Raw genomic sequence first — 22,290 nt, 5'->3', positions numbered from 1 at the left:
GTCCCTTTTGGTTCTGTATGCTGAAAACAAACATAAAGTTAGAAATGCAGAAAGGGGCAAGTCCTCTGCAGATATCTGTAATCTGTAGATTATAGTTGTAAACTGCTGATGTAGTTGCATAATGAGTATCTGTAACGCACAAGCACATTGAACTATTCAGGTATGGAGGAATCTGTACTAAACTATTTTCAAGTGAAATACTCACTTTCCACTCTATTCTTTATCTTCCCAACTGAACATTATTTTATAATATTTATTGTAATGTGTGTAATTTGAGTTGCAAAAACTTCATAGCAATTACATGACATGATTGTCAGTGCCACTGTATAAATATGTTCTGCATGGTTGTCATCCCTCATTCCTGTTCCAGCTGGAGCTAATGAGAGAACACATATCAATATGAATAGTACCTGCATGAGTTTAGTCGTGGTGGCTGAGCATCAAAAATGTGACGGTTTGCACTATTTAAAAGTTTGGATGCTTATCTGAATCCCCTTTTTAGAATTTATTTTAATGGGTAGGAAATTGGATGAGGACTATGTTTTTTTAAGACGTTTCTATCAGGGAAAAAAAAAAGAAGTTGGAAAAGTCACCTTTTTTCCCCCTTTTTCTTCCCCTCGAACTTTGAGGGTAGTTTGTGTATGATTTAAGTGAAGATTTTAGTTGGTTAATGTTTCATATAAACACTCCTACCTGTTCTAATATCCTGAGGGATTTTGTTTAATTGTTCTTTGGACCTAGAGCATGACAGTGATGCTAGCTGGGATGATGCCGTGGCAGGACAGTTCCTCTCTGCAAACTCCTTGGTTGCAGTATAAACTGAGCGGGGACAGGCATTTTGCTGCTGCATTAGAAATGTCATTATGCATTTTAGATCTGCAGAAGAAAGAAAGAGAGAATAAGGTGTTTCTGTTCTTCCTGGAAAGGCTTGGGGGTTTTTGCTGGTGAAGAGAGATTCATAAAAGGGAGAATGAGATTGTCAGTTGGAAGAACACGCAGTCAACAACTGAGCATAGTGTGAACAAAATGTCCCTCTGTACCAGTACAAGTTGGGGACAGAGCTGTTGGAGACCAGCGTAGGGGAAAGGGACCTGGGGGTCCTAGTGGACAACAGGATGACCATGAGCCAGCAGTGTGTGCCCTTGTGGCCAAGAAGGCCAATGGCATCCTGGGGTGTATTAGAAGGGGTGTGGTCAGCAGGTCGAGAGAGGTTCTCCTCCCCCTCTACTCTGCCCTGGTGAGGTCGCATCTGGAGTATTGTGTCCAGTTCTGGGCCCCTCAGTTCAAGAAGGACAGGGAACTGCTAGAGAGAGTCCAGCGCAGAGCCATGAAGATGATTAAGGGAGTGGAACATCTCCCTTATGAGGAGAGGCTGAGGGAGCTGGGTCTCTTTAGCTTAGAGAAGAGGAGACTGAGGGGTGACCTCATTAATGTTTATAAATATGTAAAGGGCAAGTGTCATGAGGATGGAGCCAGGCTCTTCTCAGTGACATCCCTTGACAGGACAAGGGGAAATGGGTGCAAGCTGGAACACAGGAGGTTCCACTTAAATATGAGGAAGAACTTCTTTACGGTGAGGGTGACTGAACACTGGAACAGGCTGCCCAGAGAGGTTGTGGAGTCTCCTTCTCTGGAGACATTCAAAACCCGCCTGGACGCGTTCCTGTGTGATATGGTCTAGGCAATCCTGCCCCGGCAGGGGGATTGGACTAGATGATCTTTCGAGGTCCCTTCCAATCCCTAACATTCTGTGATTCTGTGATTCAGCTGTGCCCCTCTTCGTTTTGCACTGTTGTAGGCAGTGGTGGAGAGCTGGCTTGGAACAGCCTTCAAAATATCATGACTTTGATGAGGTGGTGGGGATAGCTATGTCTAAAAATGATGAGCAGAAATAATGCTTCAAAGCTGAACTCAGAGGGCAATAGTGCTTCATGTCTCAGCAGGAGGTGAGGGTGTTGGGTTTGGTTTTTTATCTGCATTACAAAGATGATAGTTAAGAGTTACTGGGAAGAGTTGAAGTGTGCTTACACCAGATTCCTGGAACTGAAATTTGAAGAGTAATGAGAAAATGAGCACCTCCAGTTCAGTCAAGAGGTTTTATCAAACATATGAAACACAGTAATGGTAAGATACTAATCAATCCCTAACTCCCTGGCTGTGGCTCCATCTCGCAAACTGTCCAAAAAAGTAAATAAGAGTATCTAGACTGGGTTGCATAGAGGACACATAAAACAGTATCCTAACTGTGACATTAGCCAGTGTGTTAAGGGTGTAAAACCAAACAAATTTCAAGTGCCTCAACCCTTGTCGTATGTTAGCTTTTAGTCGGCAGATTTTCAGGAGCTTTTTTACCAGTCAGATGTATCTTGATCATGCATAAGAGTTATCAAAGCATTCCTCCTTCATGGGAGATAACCCTTGGGTTTAGTTTGATTTTAAAAAAAAATTAAAATATTGCTACCAGCTACAGAAACTCAGAATGGTGCACCCTTTAAGAAAAAAGTTTTCATGAAGACACTGACCCTTACTTTCTTAGTCTGGCAATTGTGTAATACATGCTGCTAGAAATATGTGCTTCCCTATGCACCATTAAATTAAAAGTCCTTCTTTAAAATAAATTCAATCTGAGGAAGTTTAGAACTATAATTAAACACTATGCCTTTCCAATTATTCCTTTTAGGGTAATCAAGAAAGTGCTGTAAGTGTTAGCAACAGAGGGACAGTACAGTAATAAGCTGCACTTTATGGCTTAGACTTCTCTAAATGACTAGTGACTTTATTTCTTGCTGAAGTAACAACACTTCATTGCCGAATATCTCTAAAATAGAGCACATAAGGCCCATTTGTTTTGAAAACAAAAATTGTAAAATAAATATATTAATCAGTGAGTAACTTTGAATTATTAATGTTTCTAGTTTTATAACTGTGCATCCTATAGTTTGGCAAAATGAATATGCATAAACCTAATATTAATGTTAGGTTGCATCAACATAAAAGGAAATTATTTATTAGATTGTTTCAGTAAATTACATTCAGGAATCTCAATTGTAATGTTAAAGATTGGAGCAGTGAAGCTGAATATTTCAGTTTACTTACATGTGTTTATAGATATAGAAACGACTCTAAACCCAGATTTTCTAAATAAATCCAAATTAGAGTTCCAAAAATTTGTAATTTCTTTTGTTGTTTTCCTGAGTAGATTTTAAGAACATTGTATGTGTAGGAGAGATTCCCAAAGGCTGGTGTTGTGACCATGTTTCACTGTCATTGTTTAGACATTATATGAAGTCTCCACTCAAAAACAGTCATCAAAAAAGACTGGATGTTCCATAACCATTATGGAGACCAACATGCAAGTGGCTGGCTTTCCAGTAGGACATACAGATACATATGCTTATTTCCTCAGTGTATGTAATTTAGCTGGTCAGAAAATAATTATTCATACAGACTCTAGAGTTGCTTTTATGAATTTCCCCTGGAATTTTATGAGAAGCTAAAGAGTTCATTTTGACATTTTATAAATTAAATTATTAAATTTCATTCGTTTCAAAAATGAGTAGATATCAAAAAATGTTTTTAAAAGAGATGTTTCAGAATCAAATGACTAATTAATTTAATTTGACACTATAATCCTTCAGATTATGTATCTATTCATATTATTTTGATATTAACTTTACAAGTTGTTTTGGCTAAGGAAGGATTTTGAAAGTGTTCTTGTGCTTGAGAAATTATTTTGTCACCCACCCGTATTCATAAGTCTTACTAATTATGACCTCCTACCTATACTCAAAACATGCCATTCATATTTGTAACATGCTTACAATGTACATTCATTCTTTTTCTTTGCCATGCTGTTTCCGAATAGGATGTAAATATGATGTAAAATATGTAAATAGGATGTAAAAGATATAAATAGGATGTAAAAGAGTGAGTGGAGACAAGTCTATGGCCGTGGCAAAAGGCGAGTGCCCTCCTTGCCTACCTTGCCTCCACAGGTGCCTCTGAGCAATAGATATGAAGCCCTAGTGGAATACAGCCGGTCCAACGGGGATGTGGTGGAGAGGCAACCTATATCAGAGGTCCCACCACAGTCAGAAAAACCTGACGGGCGTATAGCTACCTCCTCCACAAGGAAGAAGAGAAGAGTTTTAGTGGTTGGAGACTCCTTCCTAAAGGGATCTGAGGGCCCAATATGCAGAGCTGACCCCCATCACAGGGAGGTCTGCAGCCTGCCTGGAGCCCAAATCAGGGATATCACCAGGCAACTCCCCGACCTGGTGAAGGCCACAGACTACTACCCCCTGCTGATCTTCCAGACAGGTGGGGAAGAAGCTGCATCCCATAGTCTGAGGGGGATGAAGAAAGACTACAAGGCCCTAGGACGGTTGGTGAAAGAGTCTGGGGCACAAGTTGTTTTCTCCTCCCTCCTTCCATTTTCAGGTGATGACGTGGGATGGAATAGTAGGATTCTCTCTATTAACACCTGGCTACGAGACTGGTGCTACAGGCAGGGCTTTGGGTTCTTTGATAATGGCTGGTTTTATAAGACAACAGGTGTGACAGTGATACATGGGAAAGGTTTATGTCGTAGGGGCAAAAGGGTTCTGGGACAGGAATTAGCAGGGCTCATTCGGAGAGCTTTAAACTAGATTCGAAGGGGGATGGGGTGGTAGCTGGGCTTGCACCACTGGGGCAACGCTCTAGTGTTGAGGTAGACCAGGAGGCCCCCCATCCCCCTGGGGTGAAGTCAGGGGGTGAATCTGGGATGAAATCGGTGTGCCCAGCTCGCTCCCTGAAATGCCTGTACACCAATGCATGCAGCATGGGGAATAAGCAGGAGGAGTTAGAAATCCGTGTTCGGTCGGGGGGCTATGATCTAGTGGCAATTACAGAGACTTGGTGGGACGCCTCGCATGACTGGAATGTGGTCATGGATGGCTACGTCCTGTTCAGGAAAGACAGGCCGCTAAGGAGAGGTGGTGGAGTTGCTCTTTATGTGAGTGAGCAGCTAGAATGTATTGAGTTCTGTCCAGAGGCGGATCAGGAGCGAGTTGAGAGTTTGTGGGTGCGAATTAAGGGGCAGGCTGGCAGGGGTGATACTGTTGTGGGTGTCTATTACAGGCCACCGGATCAGGATGAGGAGGGTGATGAGGCCTTCTACAGGCAGCTGAGAGCAGTCTCGCAATTACAGGGCCTGGTTGTTGTGGGGGATTTCAACTACCCTGATATTTGCTGGGAGGCCTACTCAGCCAGCCATCCCCAGTCCAGGAGGTTCCTCCAGTGCATTGATGATAACTTTCTGATGCAAATGGTGGATGAGCCAACTAGGAGAGGAGCGCTGCTGGATCTGATCCTCACTAACAAGGAGGGTCTGGTTGAAGAGGTGAAGGTTGAGGGCAGCCTTGGTTGTAGCGACCATGAGATGGTAGAGTTCAGGATCTCATGTGGCGGGAACAGAATAGCTAGCAGAATCACAACCCTGAACTTCAGCAGGGCCAACTTTGGCGTTTTCAAGCAATTGCTAGGGGAAATCCCATGGGACAGGGTACTAGAAGGTAAGGGGGCCCAAGATAGTTGGTTAGCGTTCAAGGACTGCTTCTTCCGAGCTCAAGATCAGAGCATCCCAACAGGTAGGAAGTCAAGGAAGGGTACCAGGAGACCTGCATGGTTGAACAGGGAACTGCTGGGCAAACTCAAGTGGAAGAAGAAGGTGTACAGATCGTGGAAGGAGGGGCTGGCCACTTGGGAGGAATATAAATCTGTTGTCAGAGGATGTAGGGAGGCAACTAGGAAAGCTAAGGCCTCCTTGGAATTAAACCTTGCAAGAGAGGTCAAGGACAACAGAAAGGGCTTCTTCAAATACATTGCAGGTAAAGCCAACACTAGAGGCAATGTAGGCCCACTGATGAATGAGGTGGGGGTCCTGGAGACAGAGGATAAAAAGAAGGCGGAGTTACTGAATGCCTTCTTTGCCTCTGTCTATACTGTTGGAGGCTGTCCTGAGGAGCCCTGGACCCCTGCGGCCTCAGAAGAAGTCAGGATAGAGGAGGAATCTGTCTTGGTTGATGAGGGCTGGGTCAGGGACCAATTAAGCAACCTGGATGTCCATAAATCCATGGGCCCTGATGGGATGCACCCGCGGGTGCTGAGGGAGCTGGCGGAAGTCATTGCTAGGCCACTCTCCATCATCTTTGCTAAGTCGTGGGCAACAGGAGAGGTGCCTGAGGACTGGAGGAAAGCGAATGTCACTCCAGTCTTCAAAAAGGGCAAGAAGGAGGACCCGGGTAACTATAGACCAGTCAGCCTCACCTCCATCCCTGGAAAGGTGATGGAGCAACTTGTTCTTGGTGCTGTCTCTAGGCACATCAAGGATAGGGGGATCATTAGGGGCACTCAGCATGGCTTCACCAACGGGAAGTCTTGCTCAACCAACTTGATAGCCTTTTATGAGGATGTTACCCGGTGGATAGATGATGGTAAAGCTGTGGATGTGGTCTATCTTGATTTCAGTAAAGCGTTTGACACGGTCTCCCACAGCATCCTCGCAGCTAAACTGGGGAAGTGTGGTCTGGATGATCGGGTAGTGAGGTGGATTGTGAACTGGCTGAAGGAAAGAAGCCAGAGAGAGTGGTCAGCGGGACAGAGTCCAGTTGGAGGTCTGTGTCTAGCGGAGTTCCGCAAGGATCGGTTCTGGGACCAGTTCTATTCAATATATTCATTAATGACTTGGATGAGGGATTAGAGTGCACTGTCAGCAAGTTCGCTGATGACACAAAACTGGGAGGAGTGGCTGAGACGCCAGAAGGCTGCGCAGCCATTCAGAGAGACCTGGACAGGCTGGAGAGTTGGGCGGGGAGAAATTTAATGAAATATAACAAGGGCAAGTGTAGAGTCCTGCATCTGGGCAAGAACAACCCCATGTACCAGTACAAGTTGGGGACAGAGCTGTTGGAGAGCAGCGTAGGGGAAAGGGACCTGGGGGTCCTAGTGGACAACAGGATGACCATGAGCCAGCAGTGTGCCCTTGTGGCCAAGAAGGCCAATGGCATCCTGGGGTGTATTAGAAGGGGTGTGGTCAGCAGGTCGAGAGAGGTTCTCCTCCCCCTCTACTCTGCCCTGGTGAGGCCGCATCTGGAGTATTGTGTCCAGTTCTGGGCCCCTCAGTTCAAGAAGGACAGGGAACTGCTAGAGAGAGTCCAGCGCAGAGCCATGAAGATGATTAAGGGAGTGGAACATCTCCCTTATGAGGAGAGGCTGAGGGAGCTGGGTCTCTTTAGCTTAGAGAAGAGGAGACTGAGGGGTGACCTCATTAATGTTTATAAATATGTAAAGGGCAAGTGTCAAGAGGATGGAGCCAGGCTCTTCTCAGTGACATCCCTTGACAGGACAAGGGGCAATGGGTGCAAGCTGGAGCACAGGAGGTTCCACTTAAATTTGAGGAAAAACTTCTTTACTGTAAGGGTGACTGAACACTGGAACAGGCTGCCCAGAGAGGTTGTGGAGTCTCCTTCTCTGGAGACATTCAAAACCCGCCTGGACGCGTTCCTGTGTGATATGGTCTAGGCAATCCTGCCCCGGCAGGGGGATTGGACTAGATGATCTTTCGAGGTCCCTTCCAATCCCTAACATTCTGTGATTCTGTGATTCTGTGAAATAGAAAGCATAAAAGATACTGATAGAGTCTGAGATTTATTATAGTTTATGACCTGTGTTCAGGAAGCATGCTTTAACAAATACCTACTTCTAAGCAGGTGCTTACTGCTTGTTCAATTTAAGTAAATGCTTAAATTGTGCAATGCTAAATCAGAACTAAGGGACTCAAAGGCAGAGGAAATCCTCTATATTTATTTTAATATATTAAAAACTATATTACTAAAATTGAATATCTGAACTGGGGTATTTCTCACTGCTTTCTTTCATATTGAGTGCATTGTCCTTTCTTACACCCGCCTTGACCATTTAGTAAGTCATTTTCCTCTGGTTTCTTACACTTCCCCGCACTAGACACAGACTGCACTGAAAGAAGTTAAAATTACTTTTATATTTCATTCGGTGTCAAATTCATTGGCCTGAGTCAAGTAAGATGCTCTCAAACTTCATGATGTCACAAGGCTTTCAGCAGCAAAATGACCAGAAATTTTTCAAAATTTGCTGAGACTTCTTTGCTAGAATTTCAAATTTCAGTATAAAAAGACTATATTTTCTTTATTTCTTATCGACACTTTCCTGAAATCACTTCCTTCTGAAATTTGGCTCTGCACCAATTGCTGTCCAAAAGCTGCTAGTGACTTAACGAAGTGTTGCTGATGATGATGAGTCCTTGACCTTGCTGTGTCGTTTCCAGGGCCTTTGTAGGTTCACTGCTGGAGATGCATCTGCTGGGGAGAAAAGGGAAGAAGAAAAGAAAGAATTAAAATAGTATTGTGGAGTTAGCTTTTGTGATCATTTAAAACTGATAGTCGCAGACAATGTAGCTTATCAAAAGAATGGAGACTGATAAAAGACCTTAAATATATTTTGCTAACAGTTTTTGCCCAGCTGAGATATCTGTTTGCAGAAGATAAAAGAAATATTTAGAATAAAGTTTGCTGCCTCATATCCTCAATCACGTACAGAACTTTAAAACTGTTTGCCAATACAGTGTGGCAGAAACAGAAAGCCTTTATTAATAGTGTAGTTATCTCCTGAATATTGCAAATGATTCATCTAGTGGTATTTCTAGCTCTGACATAGTGGATCATAGTATAATATGTCAAAAACTCAGCCTCAGATACTGTACTGATGTTTTTTTTCCAGGTTTAAGCATGTAAGCAAAAGCTGGTCTATACAAGATACTGTCTTATACATCAAGTCTAATCAGCTACTAGCAGAAATCTTTGATTCTTCGACACTTTTTATAGCCCACAGGGGCTAATGCCTGCTGTATTTGTCAAAATCTTTGTTCCAAATCAGAGCAAAGTACTTTTTTAATATTCAGGCCTACTTGTAAGCTATTGTTAAATATGTAAAAGATGATCTTACAAAATTCTGCACTAAAACAACTAGTGTGCTATTATAGTAATCTGAGAATAGAAGATACTTTAAACCAGAAGAGCTCTTTTTTTCCTTTCTTAAGCCTCTCCAGAAAATGACCACTGCATTGAAGTATTAGACATTCATGAATTAGCTCAGCTGGTTAATCTAATACAGTGAAGTTTAGAACAAAGGGAACCATGGCTATAAAAATATCATGGCTATAGCAGAAGACAAAACTAGCTCTTTCTTACATGAATTTTATTTCTCTCTTCAGGAAACAAACAAAGCAAATTCATGAACAGCTGAAAGAAACACAGAATAGGAAAACCTACAGCCTAAATGCTTCCAGCATGATGGCAAAGTCAGAGTGTATGGCACAAAGCCGAGTCCAGCTGCAAAATGTAAGTAATCCTGCCAGCTACATCGCTTAATAGCCTGGCTGAGTTCCTGCTGCTGATGGCAGCACATCGCCATGTTGCTTTTAGTATCTGAGCAATGGGAACAAGAATTCTCACCTCTTTCATAAAATGTTTTCTATCAGGCCTGTTAATGGAAAACAGCAAGCAGGGGTTTTTTTCTAAAGTTATTTCAATGGGTTCTAGTATATTTTGTTCATGTAACAGACCTTGCTGAGCCCCCTAGCTTTGTATACAGCAGTGGAAGTTCCTGTCATAGTTTCTGGCAATACCTTAGCTCATATGTATGGTTTGTAGGTGAAGTGAGGGTCCTTAAACTTACGTGATTTTAAGTCTTTCCATAATTAACAAATCTGCATGAAAAAACATAGAGATCTGTCACAGTTAATTCAGAGTAAATTCAAAATCTAGAACTACGTTTACACATGTAAACTAGTGCCCAAAGGAAGTCTGTACAGATGGTCTCGTTTTCCTGGGTCTTGAGTTAAAGGGATTTTTGATACCAGAAAGAGATTAGTTTGTTCAAACTAAATTTGGAATTTATTTAGTAATTTTCTGTATATAGTTATATGCAAGTTAATACAGTCCAACAATCACAAAATACATAAAGCGTATTTGAAATAAGGAACTTGGAGATGACTAATTTATTTAGCCCTGGACGCAAGGTATTTTCCAACGCATGTCATTCTCCTCCCCCTGGTCAAACACATTAAGTGCTGTCTTGTTTTGAACAAAGTCTTTGGAACAACTGGGAAGGATTCTGGTAGCAATGTAATAGGAAGTCATAAAAGATGTATTGAAGCCTTTCTAAATGCTCAACTCTCCTTTAAAAAAAAGGGTATCTTAGCTTTCTTTAAAGGGCTGACTAACTTCTTTGCCAGATTCCATCAAAATAGTGGGAGTTTAGCAAAAGTGAGCATTCATGCCCACTTAGCCACAGATATCTTAACTCCTGGTTTACATCCAATTAATGTAGAAATAAGTATAAGCCCTTTTAACCAATTTGGAGTAAGCAGAGCCTTCATGCTGTGACAGAGGAGTTGTCAGAGCATTGCTTGTGTTCACTTAAAAGGTTTGTAGGAGCACCATTATGGTCATGATATGCTTTGTGGTTCAGGAAAAGTATGCTGTTTCAAGAAGGAAGACAGCTCCACTAAATTAACACGATCACAGTTTAGGGAACTTGGTGCAATTCTTTGTTTCAGTTTCAGTTCATTCAGTCATATATTAATGAATAGGAGTGGTTTTGGGTTGTAATGATGGAAACAAAAGGTAAAGTTGTTGTCGTGGTTTAACCCCAGCCGGCAACTAAGTCCCATGCAGCTGCTCACTCACTCCCCTCACAGTGGAATGGGGCAGAGAATCAGAAGGATAAAAGTGAGAAAACGTGTGGGTTGAGATAAAGACAGTTTAACAAGTAAAGCAAAAGCCGTGTGTGCAAGCAAAGCAAAACAAGGGTTCCATTCACTGCTTCCCATGGGCAGGCAGGTGTTCAGCCATCCCCAGGAAAGCAGGGCTCCATCACACGTAGCGGTTACTTGGGAAGACAAACGCCATCACTCCGAACGTCCTCCCTTCCTCCTTCTTCCCCCAGCTTTATGTGCTGAGCACGATGCCATATGGTGTGGGACATCCTTTTGGTCAGCTGGGGTCAGCTGTCCCAGCTGTGTCCCCTCCCAGCTCCTTGTGCACCCCCAGCCTACTCGCTGGTGGGGTGGTGTGAGGGGCAGAAAAGGCCTTGACTCTGTGTAAGCCCTGCTCAGCAGTAATGAAAGCATCCGTGTGTTATCAATGCTGTTTTCATCACAAATCCAAAACCTAGCCCCATCCTAGCTACTGTGAAGAAAATTAATGCTATCCCAGCCAAAACCAGCACAGTTGTAAAGAGCTTTTGTGATCCATTTGTTCTAACATATAAAGCAGGTCTTAGTTAACACTAAGAATATGTTCTTTGCCTTTTTCTCACTGTAATTCAGTGCAATATTTTGTCAACCCATCATCACTATGAACTATTTGATGTCTTCTGAGCAGCTGACAAACACATAAACAAGCTTTATTTAAGTCTTTTTCTTTTGCTATAACAATAGCCATAATGGCTGAAGTAGCAGTTTGTAGATTCGGATATTAGAGACTGAAAACCATTATCATTATTATTATTATTTTAATCCAAATTTGCTTTTCAGCTTTCAGTGCTGTTCAGACTGGTATTATCAGTTCTGGTAATTAACACACTGTTTTCTTGTTCTTGTGGCTGCTTGCAAGCAACTGTTTTCTCCTTGCCATTAATGCATTTTTCCCTTTGGGAGCAAAGATCCTAAGGAAGAAAAACAGAATGACCTTGTGCAGGATGTAGCGTAACTGTGCAGGGTAATACTGGTTTCTGTTGTTAGCAAGACTGTAGTGCAGGAATGCATATAGGCAGTTCATGAAATATTTACAAAACTTGGCACATTGGAGGGGAAAAAAAGGGTAGGGGGTATGGCGAGGAAGCAGAAAAGAACTTTGAAATGGTATTTCATAGGAATGGCTGAGTGGCTCCCCATCGGAGCCCAGAGATGTGCCCTGTGCATATCTGCTGGGTGGGGAAGGCACGGAGCTGCGGCGCGGGAAGGAGAGCGCTGCCGCTGCGCGCTCCTGCGGCCGTGCTGCCGCCTCTCTGCCTGTCATTGCCTGGGCATGATCCCTCTGTGATTCCCAGCTGCAGCTCCCACCACATGGGTTTGGGAAGAAATCTTAGTTCTCTTCATTTCCAGGAGCCAATAAAGAAACTTAAATAAATCAAGCTGGTTAGTTTCTGGAGACTAGTCCTCCAGTCTGGCATTTTGGTTTATGTAGTCCTGGAAGCCGTTTCTTTTCCCACTCCAAGTGCTCCTTTTACATGGGAAAACTGTCTTGCTTGTATGTCACCTTTCTCTCTTTCCCTAAAAGACTCTCCAATATTTTTCTCCTGCCTATTTTGAATGGACCTGATGATGCTTTCAGGTTTTTCACCCTGCTTTTTCTTCCTCTATAGAGAAGAATACATTATTGTAGACCTGAGAATAGTTGCATAAGGTTCCTTATTCTTGTTGAGAATTCTTGTTGACTATTCTAATAAAGTCTGTTCTGAAAGAGCCATCACATTTTGACTCAGAGGATGCTACATTTAGTAAAGGATGCATGGGTCCTTCCAAATGCTGTGTTGCTCTAGAAAGAGGTTTTACTTATTTCTCAAGACCCAGGGTATAGCAGATAGTGTTTCAAGTGGTTTGTGGCTGTAAAGAGCTTGACCGATCTCAGTGAAGTACTTTTTCTCCTTATCATTCCTTTTTTCTCTTTTTACCCTTAACTGGACTTTAGGAAAAGAATTATTTTTCGTTACTTATTTTCAAAGCCAATTTTGAATCTTTTTTTAAATGAGAGAAGCCATGTGAATGTACCAAAATTGCTGTTAACAAAAAAACCCACACATTTCATTTTTGAACCAAGTATTAAAATAAATTACAAATTTGTGTTTTAGTCTAGCCTAACTCATTATACTTGGAGCTGTTTGCATTACTGCAGAAGGAAAAGAAAAGGACTTCAGACCTCAGTCCCTATGATATCCCATCTCTATGTCAATTAAAGCTTCTTTACAGTACTGCTCTGAATGTTTGCTTTTAAAAGGCTCTCTATGTGTATCAGAATTCTCCTGCTGCATCCTAGACTATGGGTTACCTTGCAGCAATCCTTATTTCAAAAGGCATTGTTTAAGAAAGGGATTGGAAGTGTTGGACATGCCCTCAAGCAAAAGGATATTCAGAAAAAAATGGAGCTGGCCGACTGAAAAAATGTTGGCTTTTTATAACTCCATTTAAGAAGTTACTCTCTTTGGGGTTTTTGCCCTCTCTGATCAGCAGGGTAAACACAAGTGAGGAAGAATGGCCACATCCCAGCACCTCCTTCGGCAAGCCCTGACGCGGAGGAAGAACTCAAGGAGAGTTAGGCATTTAAGTTAAAACGTGGATGCCTCCCTGTCATTTGCTGTGTTGCAGAGACTAAAGCTTTTTTGTTTGCGTTGACAATATTTTGAAGTATCAAAAGGAAGAGATAGAAGTGCCAGTTTTTAATGCAAGATCTCTCAGGTACACAGCAGATCCTCATTTATTTCACCTAATGCATGAAACTTAGGACTTTCTAGTATTACATACCCATTCCCAAAGAGATTATATTATCTTCAAGAGATACTTGCTGAATGTGCTCGACGAGACTACAGCAAACAGTTTGATGTCTTCATAGGCAAAAGAAAGTAAATTGTTGTTCTCAGCTGCCCCGCTTAGAAAGATAAGTGCTTTGTGCCCCCCGTACACTGTGCAAGGGGCAAGAGGAGGTGTTGTGGCACTCCTTTTTTCTGTAGTTCACTGGTCTTCATGAGTCTTAATCATGCTCCTGATTAGTCACACCTTTTTCCACCTTGACGAGAGGACTTCTTTACATTCTCATAACTTGACAAATATGTCATGCAACAACAACAAAAAAAAAGCAGCTGAAGCCTTGCCATTCCTTTAGTGATTCTGAGCTTTGTCATGGTTGTTTAAAGTGGCCTTTTTCACATTTGTGGATTTTAATATCTACTCCCATGGTACTAAGTGGATCTATTAATTCCCCATCACTTTCCCTCTGAGGTGGTTAATATGCTTTTCATGCTGTAGTGTGTGGTTTCACTTTTCACTACTCTTGTTTCTAATAGCTTGCCATCACTAGCTCCAGGGTTCTGATATTCTTATAACAAGGGGAAAAAAAATGATCTTTTTGTGTCTTGTTGCCTTTTGTTGATAGTAGTAGGTAATAAATTCTTTTTAGTCACTGTCATAGAAATGCAGTTAATATGTGTTGAGCAACAGATACACTTAAATCTTTTAAAAGATTACTGTGTGGATTTGCCTGAGTTATGATGTGATTTATCAGCTAATATCAAGAGCAAATTTCCCATTTCTATATCACATGACTACTTAGGAAGAACTACCAGAATAGACAAACTTGAATTTACTGGCCTCTGTCTAGAGCTAGTGTTGGCAACAAAACATGTAGAGCATATGGGAACAGCTGTAAAGATGCTAAATATACCACCTGATGGACTTTTGTGCAAGGTCAGCCCATCAAGAAAAATCACTGGCTCTTTACCTCCTTGAGGCACCCTCTCTGAGTGCCATTTAAAGCTAACCCCTCTGCCTTCTCAGTCCTCTTTGAAATGGGATCCCTACATCACCTCTCTTCCAATGTCACATGCATTTCTGGACTTTTTATTATCACTTTTTTGGGAAAATCATTGAGGAGGAAGCTGTAAGAAAATGAGTGGCATTTGTTATCCATGGATCCTACATTTTATAATAAAGAAGACAAGGCATGGAGCAGGGGAATTACGTGCTCAGAGTCGTACAATAGTTCAGTGGCAGAGGCTGGTTTCTTGTCTCCTGGCCCAGGCTGCTGTTGCAGATTCGCTTAACATTGACTAGCGAGGGGGCAGAATTTCATTGTCAAGAGAGTTGAGTAATTGTACATAACAGATTATTTTCTCCATGAAACCATGAAAAATTGAAAATTTGCAAAATGGTTTATTTTTAAATGCTATCATTATTCTTTAATTTATTTAGTCATATGCATCAGTGTTTCTCAGTAATTGCTCAAACAAGCACAAATAATTAAGCAAGAAGACCATAAAACCATAAAAAAACTCAAATAATAGAGATAAGCTTTCAGTGGTGCTTTCAACCTACTGCAGTAGTCCTTTGAAAGTGTTTCACAGCTTATTCTCCATCATGGCTCAGTATTCAGCAGCTCACAACAGTCGTAGGGCTCCGCAGAGCTCAGCCCAGGTGAGAACTGGGTTGTGGAAGCAGTGGGATGGGCTCTGCTGGGGTACGGATGGAGAGTAATCCTATACTGTACTTCTGGGGGCACCAAATGATACTGCTGATACTCCTCACAGAAATCTGAAGATATTTTTCTCCAGAGATGATCTCAGAGAAGGGATGTGGCACTTATGGTTAAGCTAAAGGAGAATAAACCCAACTGTGTTTAAACCTGTTAAAATGTATGAATAATGTGATACATCCAAATAAGTTCAATGACATTGTTCAAATTCTCTGTATATTCACACCCTCAATTAAATTGTGATTCACATTTTCATTGTAATTAATGTTATGGATGTTATGGTAACTGGTAGGTGGTGTGTCTGAAAATGGCATAAAAGAAATGTTCAGTTAGGGGGAAAAAATAAACTTTGCAGGCTGTGCCTGGGTGGTGCTGGGTGTTGGACCTTCAGTATAGTTTGCTAGTCAGCATCAGAGCAGCTTCTGGGGGTCTTGGTTTTCCTCAGCTGTGATGAGGAAAGACTCTGTATACCATCGCTCCAGCCCACATCCACCTTAACCATGGATGTAGCAAAAGGTGCAGCTTATCTCTAATTACCCTTCATGATTCACTTCATACTCATGGTCTTGTAAGCCATTCAGATCTTCAGTTTAGTATCATGAACCAACACAAAAAAATGACAGAAATAGCTTCCTGGCATTAACAACCCATTCTTTATATAGCTCAAATTGATTTATTCAAGTCAGAACTCAGAGACAGTTTCATTTCTGCAGCTGGCAGGATAACTATTAAAAGTTTAAAACCTTCACAGACATGAGTACCTTAAAAATCATACTTCTATATGAATATTTTATCTACAACACTTACAAGTGACAACTAAGATCATGGTAACTGAAAGAAATAAGAGTGGAATATGTTTTTTCTTATTTCAGTTGTGTTTACTTCATGCATGCGGCAACATTTTGCATATTGTCACTCCTAGCTTTGCCTTCAGAAGCACATAAGCAGTGATTTTGACTCTGTTTATGTGGATATTTCACACAACAGAAAGAGGGAGAAGAGCACTGGAGAAAAATTTGAAGATGTGTTATTTTATCTGTAGAAATCAGTCATAAGAAGTCTGAGTAGATGGACTAAAATTGCAAATAACTCATTTTTTAAAAGAAAGTAATCTTGTATGACTTACCTTTTTTATTTTGATGAAGTCTGGGGAAATGTAGATAACAATAAGTGAGTATCAGAAAATAATTCTGTATTGTTAGGGAGTTATTGGTCTTTTGTTAGACAACAAAAGAATTATGAAGAACTGTACTTTGAAAGAAATCTTACTATCTTCTCCATGAATGTTTATACTATTCTATCACAGAATGGCATTTTTTACAACTGTGATTTTTTATTATTATTTTTAATTTGTATTTTCTTTCTAAAATATTTAATCATGTCATAGCTTCCACAATACTAGTTTATTGTAAAGATAACACGGATATCTAGGTATCTAGTACTAAAAATACAAACCCAATACAGAAAGAAATGGATTAAAGAAAAATAGACCAATTAGTTTTAGTGCAGGTCATTGTAATGCAACATAAAAAAATCTGCAAAGTGCAGTATTTTTCATATCTGAGTGGAAATGGGGGTTAACCTCTCATATCTCTGAGATATTGCCCAGTAACCACCACCAACATTGATTCTTCTTTCAAGCCAAAATGCAGCTTTTTTTATACTTTGACTTTCTGGCTCCATTCAGAATGAGAGACACAATTTTTGCTGAATTTCCAGTTGAATCACAAAGCAAGAAGAAGAAAATCTGTTCTTGTTCTTATCCAGTGTCTGCTTTACAGACCTTTGTGTCTCACTATGTGCCCAGAGACTGCCCTACGCCTACAAACGTCACAAGAAGAAATATGTTTACACGGTTCTTACTAGCACACATACTCCCAGGTCAAAAGTTTCAGACTTGTTCAGAAGGGATATCTGGCTCTACGGATAGGATTCGAATATTTTTCTTACTTATCTGATGATACAAATGCTGTTTCAGTTTGGTTTTTATAGTTACACATGCTGATAAAAGCAGTGTTTGACTGAAATCACCAAAGGACCCAAGAAGTTGCTGACTATCCTCCGAGATGTGTTTTGTGATCTCAGTTTCTGCATGGACAGCCACAAAAACCAAGCTTTTATTCAAAGGGATCAGTGTTCCCTATCATTATGGGCAGATCAATTAGCAATTTTGCTACTAATGCAGATATCAGCATTTTGATGTGAAGAAGGTAATGGGGATAATGAGTACCGGTGCTTTCCGCTATGTAAACAATAGTGAATGAATGTATTACTTGCAATGCCTAATTTTAATTTTAAAATACATTAGAGCACTTCTTACCACTCCAATAAGAATTCTGATTGAATAGCATCAACAATGTACTTTGCCTTTTGTATATTAATTAATTTTATTCTCTGTGCCACAGTATTCAAAAACAGATAGGCATCCTGGGCCTATTCTGGACAAAGTTATGGAGTCTAGTTTTTCAGGCCCTCAGTCTTTCCCAGAGGCCTTGTCTCCTGACAGAGGAACCCCGTCTATCAAGCAACACAGGTAAGCAAATGGCTGTCTGATGGGCACTTTGGCAGGCTGCCGAGGGATATCGTTGAACTGGTGATACATGTGCAGATTATTGTGCGCTGTGACTAGGAGAGATGCTGAATGATACGGTACCAACAGAGCCTCAGCCGACTCATTAAGCAGATGTCCAAGCATTTTCTTAGCTGTAGACATAAAAGGCAATAACAATGTTCACTGACTTTATCTGTGTTTTGTAAAAGTCCTAGAGGAAGCATTTAAAGACACCATCCAAGCTGTAGACACAAACCAGTCAATGAAGCAACTGGAGTTTGAGAAACCGTTAAAACCAAGACTTTCCTTATTGATGTTTATGAAGTTAATGACTCACTTGCTGCAGAAAGACATGGCTGCAAACTTCCAGCCTTTCTCACTGTTTCTTTAAACAAATAATACTTTAAATGAATGATGACTTATTTGTGAACACATGGTGGCCTTTGAAAACTAGTCTTTAAAAAGTTTGGATGGTTGTTTCCAAGAGAAAAAAAAGAGGAAAGTCACCCATCACTGGATGGCATTTGAATTAGAATTCTGCTTATAGACTTTTTGGATGAAAAAGAGTGTAGGTGCTTCATTACAGGACTAGAAACCACACTCATGTCTGGTATAAGCAATAGTGTTGGTGGAATGGCAGTGGTAATGTCTGGTCCAGAGCACACTAAGAAAAAAGGCTGAGAAAAATGAGTTCAGAATTTTTTTAGCTACATAATCTGGAGGGGAAGGCTTATTTATGAAATAGATAATTATTTAAAATTACTAAAAAAAAAAGTCTGTGATTGCACGACGTTATGATGTAGCTTCTGTAGTATTTGGTGCATTTTCATTGCAGTCCCCAGTAAGCTACATGTTCTTTATCTTTTGAAGTAATGATTTGCTTAACCTACCAAAGTGCAGCATATAAGCCAGGAAGGGATGTTTGGGTCCTATCTGCTTTTACCTTACTTGAGCCTTTAATTTGACATGAAAAAATGCCAGCTGTCATGTCAGATCCATTTCTTAGGGCTTATTTGTTATTACACAGAGATTTTCAGAATATGCTTAATAATTTTACTGAACACAGGTGAACTATGGAACTGTTGCCTAGAATGCTTTCCACTGAAGTTCTGGGGAATTTTATCTCCATTTAGTCAAAAGGTGAAGTTTAGAAAAAAAACACAGTGACATTCCCTTACCTTTAATAACATGATTGCAATATTCAAGTTTGAAATGTTTTAGGTGATGTGCCATGACATTACATAAACTTAAAAATGTGGAAATAAATTAGAGACTGAAACTATTTCTTCTGTTTATGGACATCACTTAAAAGCTAAATGACTCTCTAAACTCCCTGTTCTCCATACGTAAACTACAGAATAAGGCACACTGAATTTACAGTGAACTAATGCAGAATCCCAGATTGCTCATTTTAACACCTTTGCACACAAAATCTTACTTTCCCAGGAAAAAAAACAACCAAACAAACAAAAAACCACCACAAAAAAAAAACAGCAGTCATCTTATTTGCAGATGTCAAACACTGGACTATCTTAAGAGTCTTTGATTTAGAACTGTTTTAAGATGTGGAATGACTAGCTTAATTTATAAAGAATTCTCTTTGTAGTTTTATAACTTAAGATTTATTCTACAATGCCCTTGCTTTATAAAACATGCAACAGATTTGAACATTTAAGACTTATAAGGCTGCCTGTAGTTTATGCACCATGTGACGGCTTCCTAATTTACTCGGTTTCTTTAGTTTCTAAATAGTGTTCAATGTGGCCAAATGAGGAAACTTCTTGTTTTACTGGGATAGATTTTGTCCTAAACATCGCTTCATTCCATTCCAAACCTGACGTGAGCCTGGAAAAATTACAGTAGCTCTGCAGGTTCTCTGGTTTATGCTGTTGTTAAACTATATTATTGTTTTGTTTCTGCTTGTGACGGAAATACTTTATTCTGCATCCAGACCTGTTTTCTCTGCTGGTATTTTCAAGTGCACTAACGATGGGTGATAATTTCTTAAAGTCAGGAACTGTCTGTTTCCAGTTCCTAACTCCAATACAATTATGGCCTGGCAGTGAGATTCTCAAGGTGGGAAATCATTTAGGATTGCTGAAATTTGACTCACAGAGATAACCTAGTTATTTCACTGAGATTACTAGGTAATAGCAATTTTCTGTCTCTACCAAGCTCAGCTGCATGCGAAGAATTACCACAGAGATTGAATTGAAAATTTGAATCTCCACTGAATCTACTCCTAAAATATTTCACCTGTATTATGCACTGTTGTTACGGTAGAAGAATTTTACATCATCTGCTTGCATATGTAAAACAACTCTTAGAACTGTCAGAACTGGAAAGTAACAAATATGTTTAATCAGTAAACTCCTGTAAAGTATACAACGTGCTCAAAAATTCTTCTCTGATTATCTGTTGATTTTAGTAAGAAGACCTGTACTGTCTTAATTTCTAACAGATAGAAACAAATTAGAGTTTTGTTAATTATGGGATTGAGTTGTGATCCCTTTGAATAGCAGCTTTCTTAGTAATTAGTCAATCCTGACTTTCATTCATTGAATCGGTCATCATTCTTTTTAGAGGGATTAATTTCAGATAATACCATGATGAAAGGCAAATGCAGAGGCTTTCAGCCTAGAGCAGTTGTATTGTCTTACAAAAATGCCAAAATAGGATAAACTTACTCTAAAAATTAAAATAATTTGTGTTTGCATTTTAATGAACTTTTAACACCCTGAATACCATGGCAAAAACAATTTTTTGATTTAGTAAGCATTTAACTCTTTATTGTCCCAATATCATTGATTCAGTTTAAATTAAAAGAAAGAATAAATTAAAGTTATTCTGTAAATAAGGCTATTGAATTTCAAAGAACAACTACTGATAAACTAAAGCAACTAAGAATGTAAAGGCAGAGGAAGCCTGAAGGGAGAAAGTGTAAAGAATCTGATATTTTCCCAAGGAAAGAACATAGTTTTCTGGAGAAATTTACTAAAAAGAATGCCTAAAAGGAATGAGATGTAGGGGAAGAAAGAATCTATATCACAGTGGGCAAGAAGTCATGCTTGAAATGAACATTTCCAGGAATCATTGAGAGTTAAGAATTACTGGTAATACTGAAAGCAATCAATTGTTTTTGCTGTATAAAGGAGAGGAGTACTGTACAGGAAGAAGCAAAGCTGATGGTGGGACAGAGATAATATATGAAGCAGAGCAATCCTGAATTAATATATTTTGGTTTTCAGTTAAGATGATTATTTGAGAATGAAGGTAGAATGGGAATAGAATCAAATATATGAAAATAGACATTACTACAGTCAAAGTGGAAGTAAAATGCAGAAATCAAAGCCCTCAAGTCAAGATGGTCTGGTTAATCTTGATCAAAGAAGTCTGGAAGGAGAACTGGCCCGTGAAATTTCAAGTGTGGTAGCAAAATCTATCAAAATGGGAGCTGTGAAATGTGATGATGGAATAGCAAATGTCAAATATTTAGGAAGAGGAAAAATTTATTGAAGGAACCGAAGACCTATTATGTTGAATTAGACTAGTCAAGGATTTGCGACAAATGTGGGGGAAGCAGATTCTTTGGGTAGATGTAAAAAAGGCTAAAAATTATCATGAGGTTTACCAGCAGCAATTCCTGACACACTACACTGATGACTTCCTTTGTATTTGGTGTAGGTGAGCTAGGTCTCTACACAGCCTCAGTCAACATTTGATTTGTTGTCATATGTGTCTAATGCATTTAATGGGAGAAAGTAGAGAGAGGCAGAAAAACTATAATGCAAATATACAGAGGCGGTTAAAAGCGAGATAGTGAGGAGTTACGTTGAGAAGGTAAGTGCTAGGCTGAAGACATTCACCAGCGGAGCATTAATGGGGCACTCAAAGAATTAGTCAATGTTGGGGACAAATTTTGTTTAATGCTTTTGTGCATGAATGGCACAAAAAAAGTTGGAACATACTGAAAAAATTAGTTAAAAGAGAGACTCAGCACAGATAAGGATCTAGATATACTAGGTCTTTTCCAATCTTAACAATTCTATGATTCTATGAATGACTTTGAAGAGTGGCATAACAGAGGTGGATTGAAGCTCAGCAGTACTAAATACAAGGTCAGGCATTTGGGAACTAAGAGAATTTAAGAAACAAATGAGAAAGAAAATGTTCAGTATATACTACTTGGTCAAGTGATAATCAAGCCACAAAGTGATGCAGCTGTGCAAAAGATAAATGGGATGAGAGGAAGTATTAATCAAGACATTTCTATCAGAAAGTCAGAAACATCAAAAGCACTTCATGAAACACTGTTGTCATTTCATTTGTGAATGAGAATACACTGCTATTATCTCACCTGGTTAAAATGGCCTCCTGATTACTATGGACTCAAATTGCATTCGTGAGCTAATATGA

General features: G+C 40.0%; 1 protein-coding gene across 1 annotated transcript in view; it reads left to right on the top strand.

Moving 5' to 3' along the window:
- NRG3 (neuregulin 3) overlaps positions 1-22,290 on the top strand; it is a 430,890-nt gene that overhangs the window by 396,252 nt on the left and 12,348 nt on the right. Inside the window, exons 6-7 of the mRNA XM_068399414.1 lie at positions 9,290-9,416; positions 17,729-17,856. Of these exons, the coding sequence (XP_068255515.1) occupies positions 9,290-9,416; positions 17,729-17,856 (255 nt within the window). The remainder of the gene's footprint in view (positions 1-9,289; positions 9,417-17,728; positions 17,857-22,290) is intronic.

Source organism: Nyctibius grandis, chromosome 4, assembly GCF_013368605.1.
Source record: "Nyctibius grandis isolate bNycGra1 chromosome 4, bNycGra1.pri, whole genome shotgun sequence".
NCBI classification, from domain to species: Eukaryota; Metazoa; Chordata; class Aves; order Nyctibiiformes; family Nyctibiidae; genus Nyctibius; species Nyctibius grandis.
The sequence above is the reverse complement of the archived record's forward strand: the minus strand, read 5'-3'. Positions and strand labels throughout refer to the sequence as shown.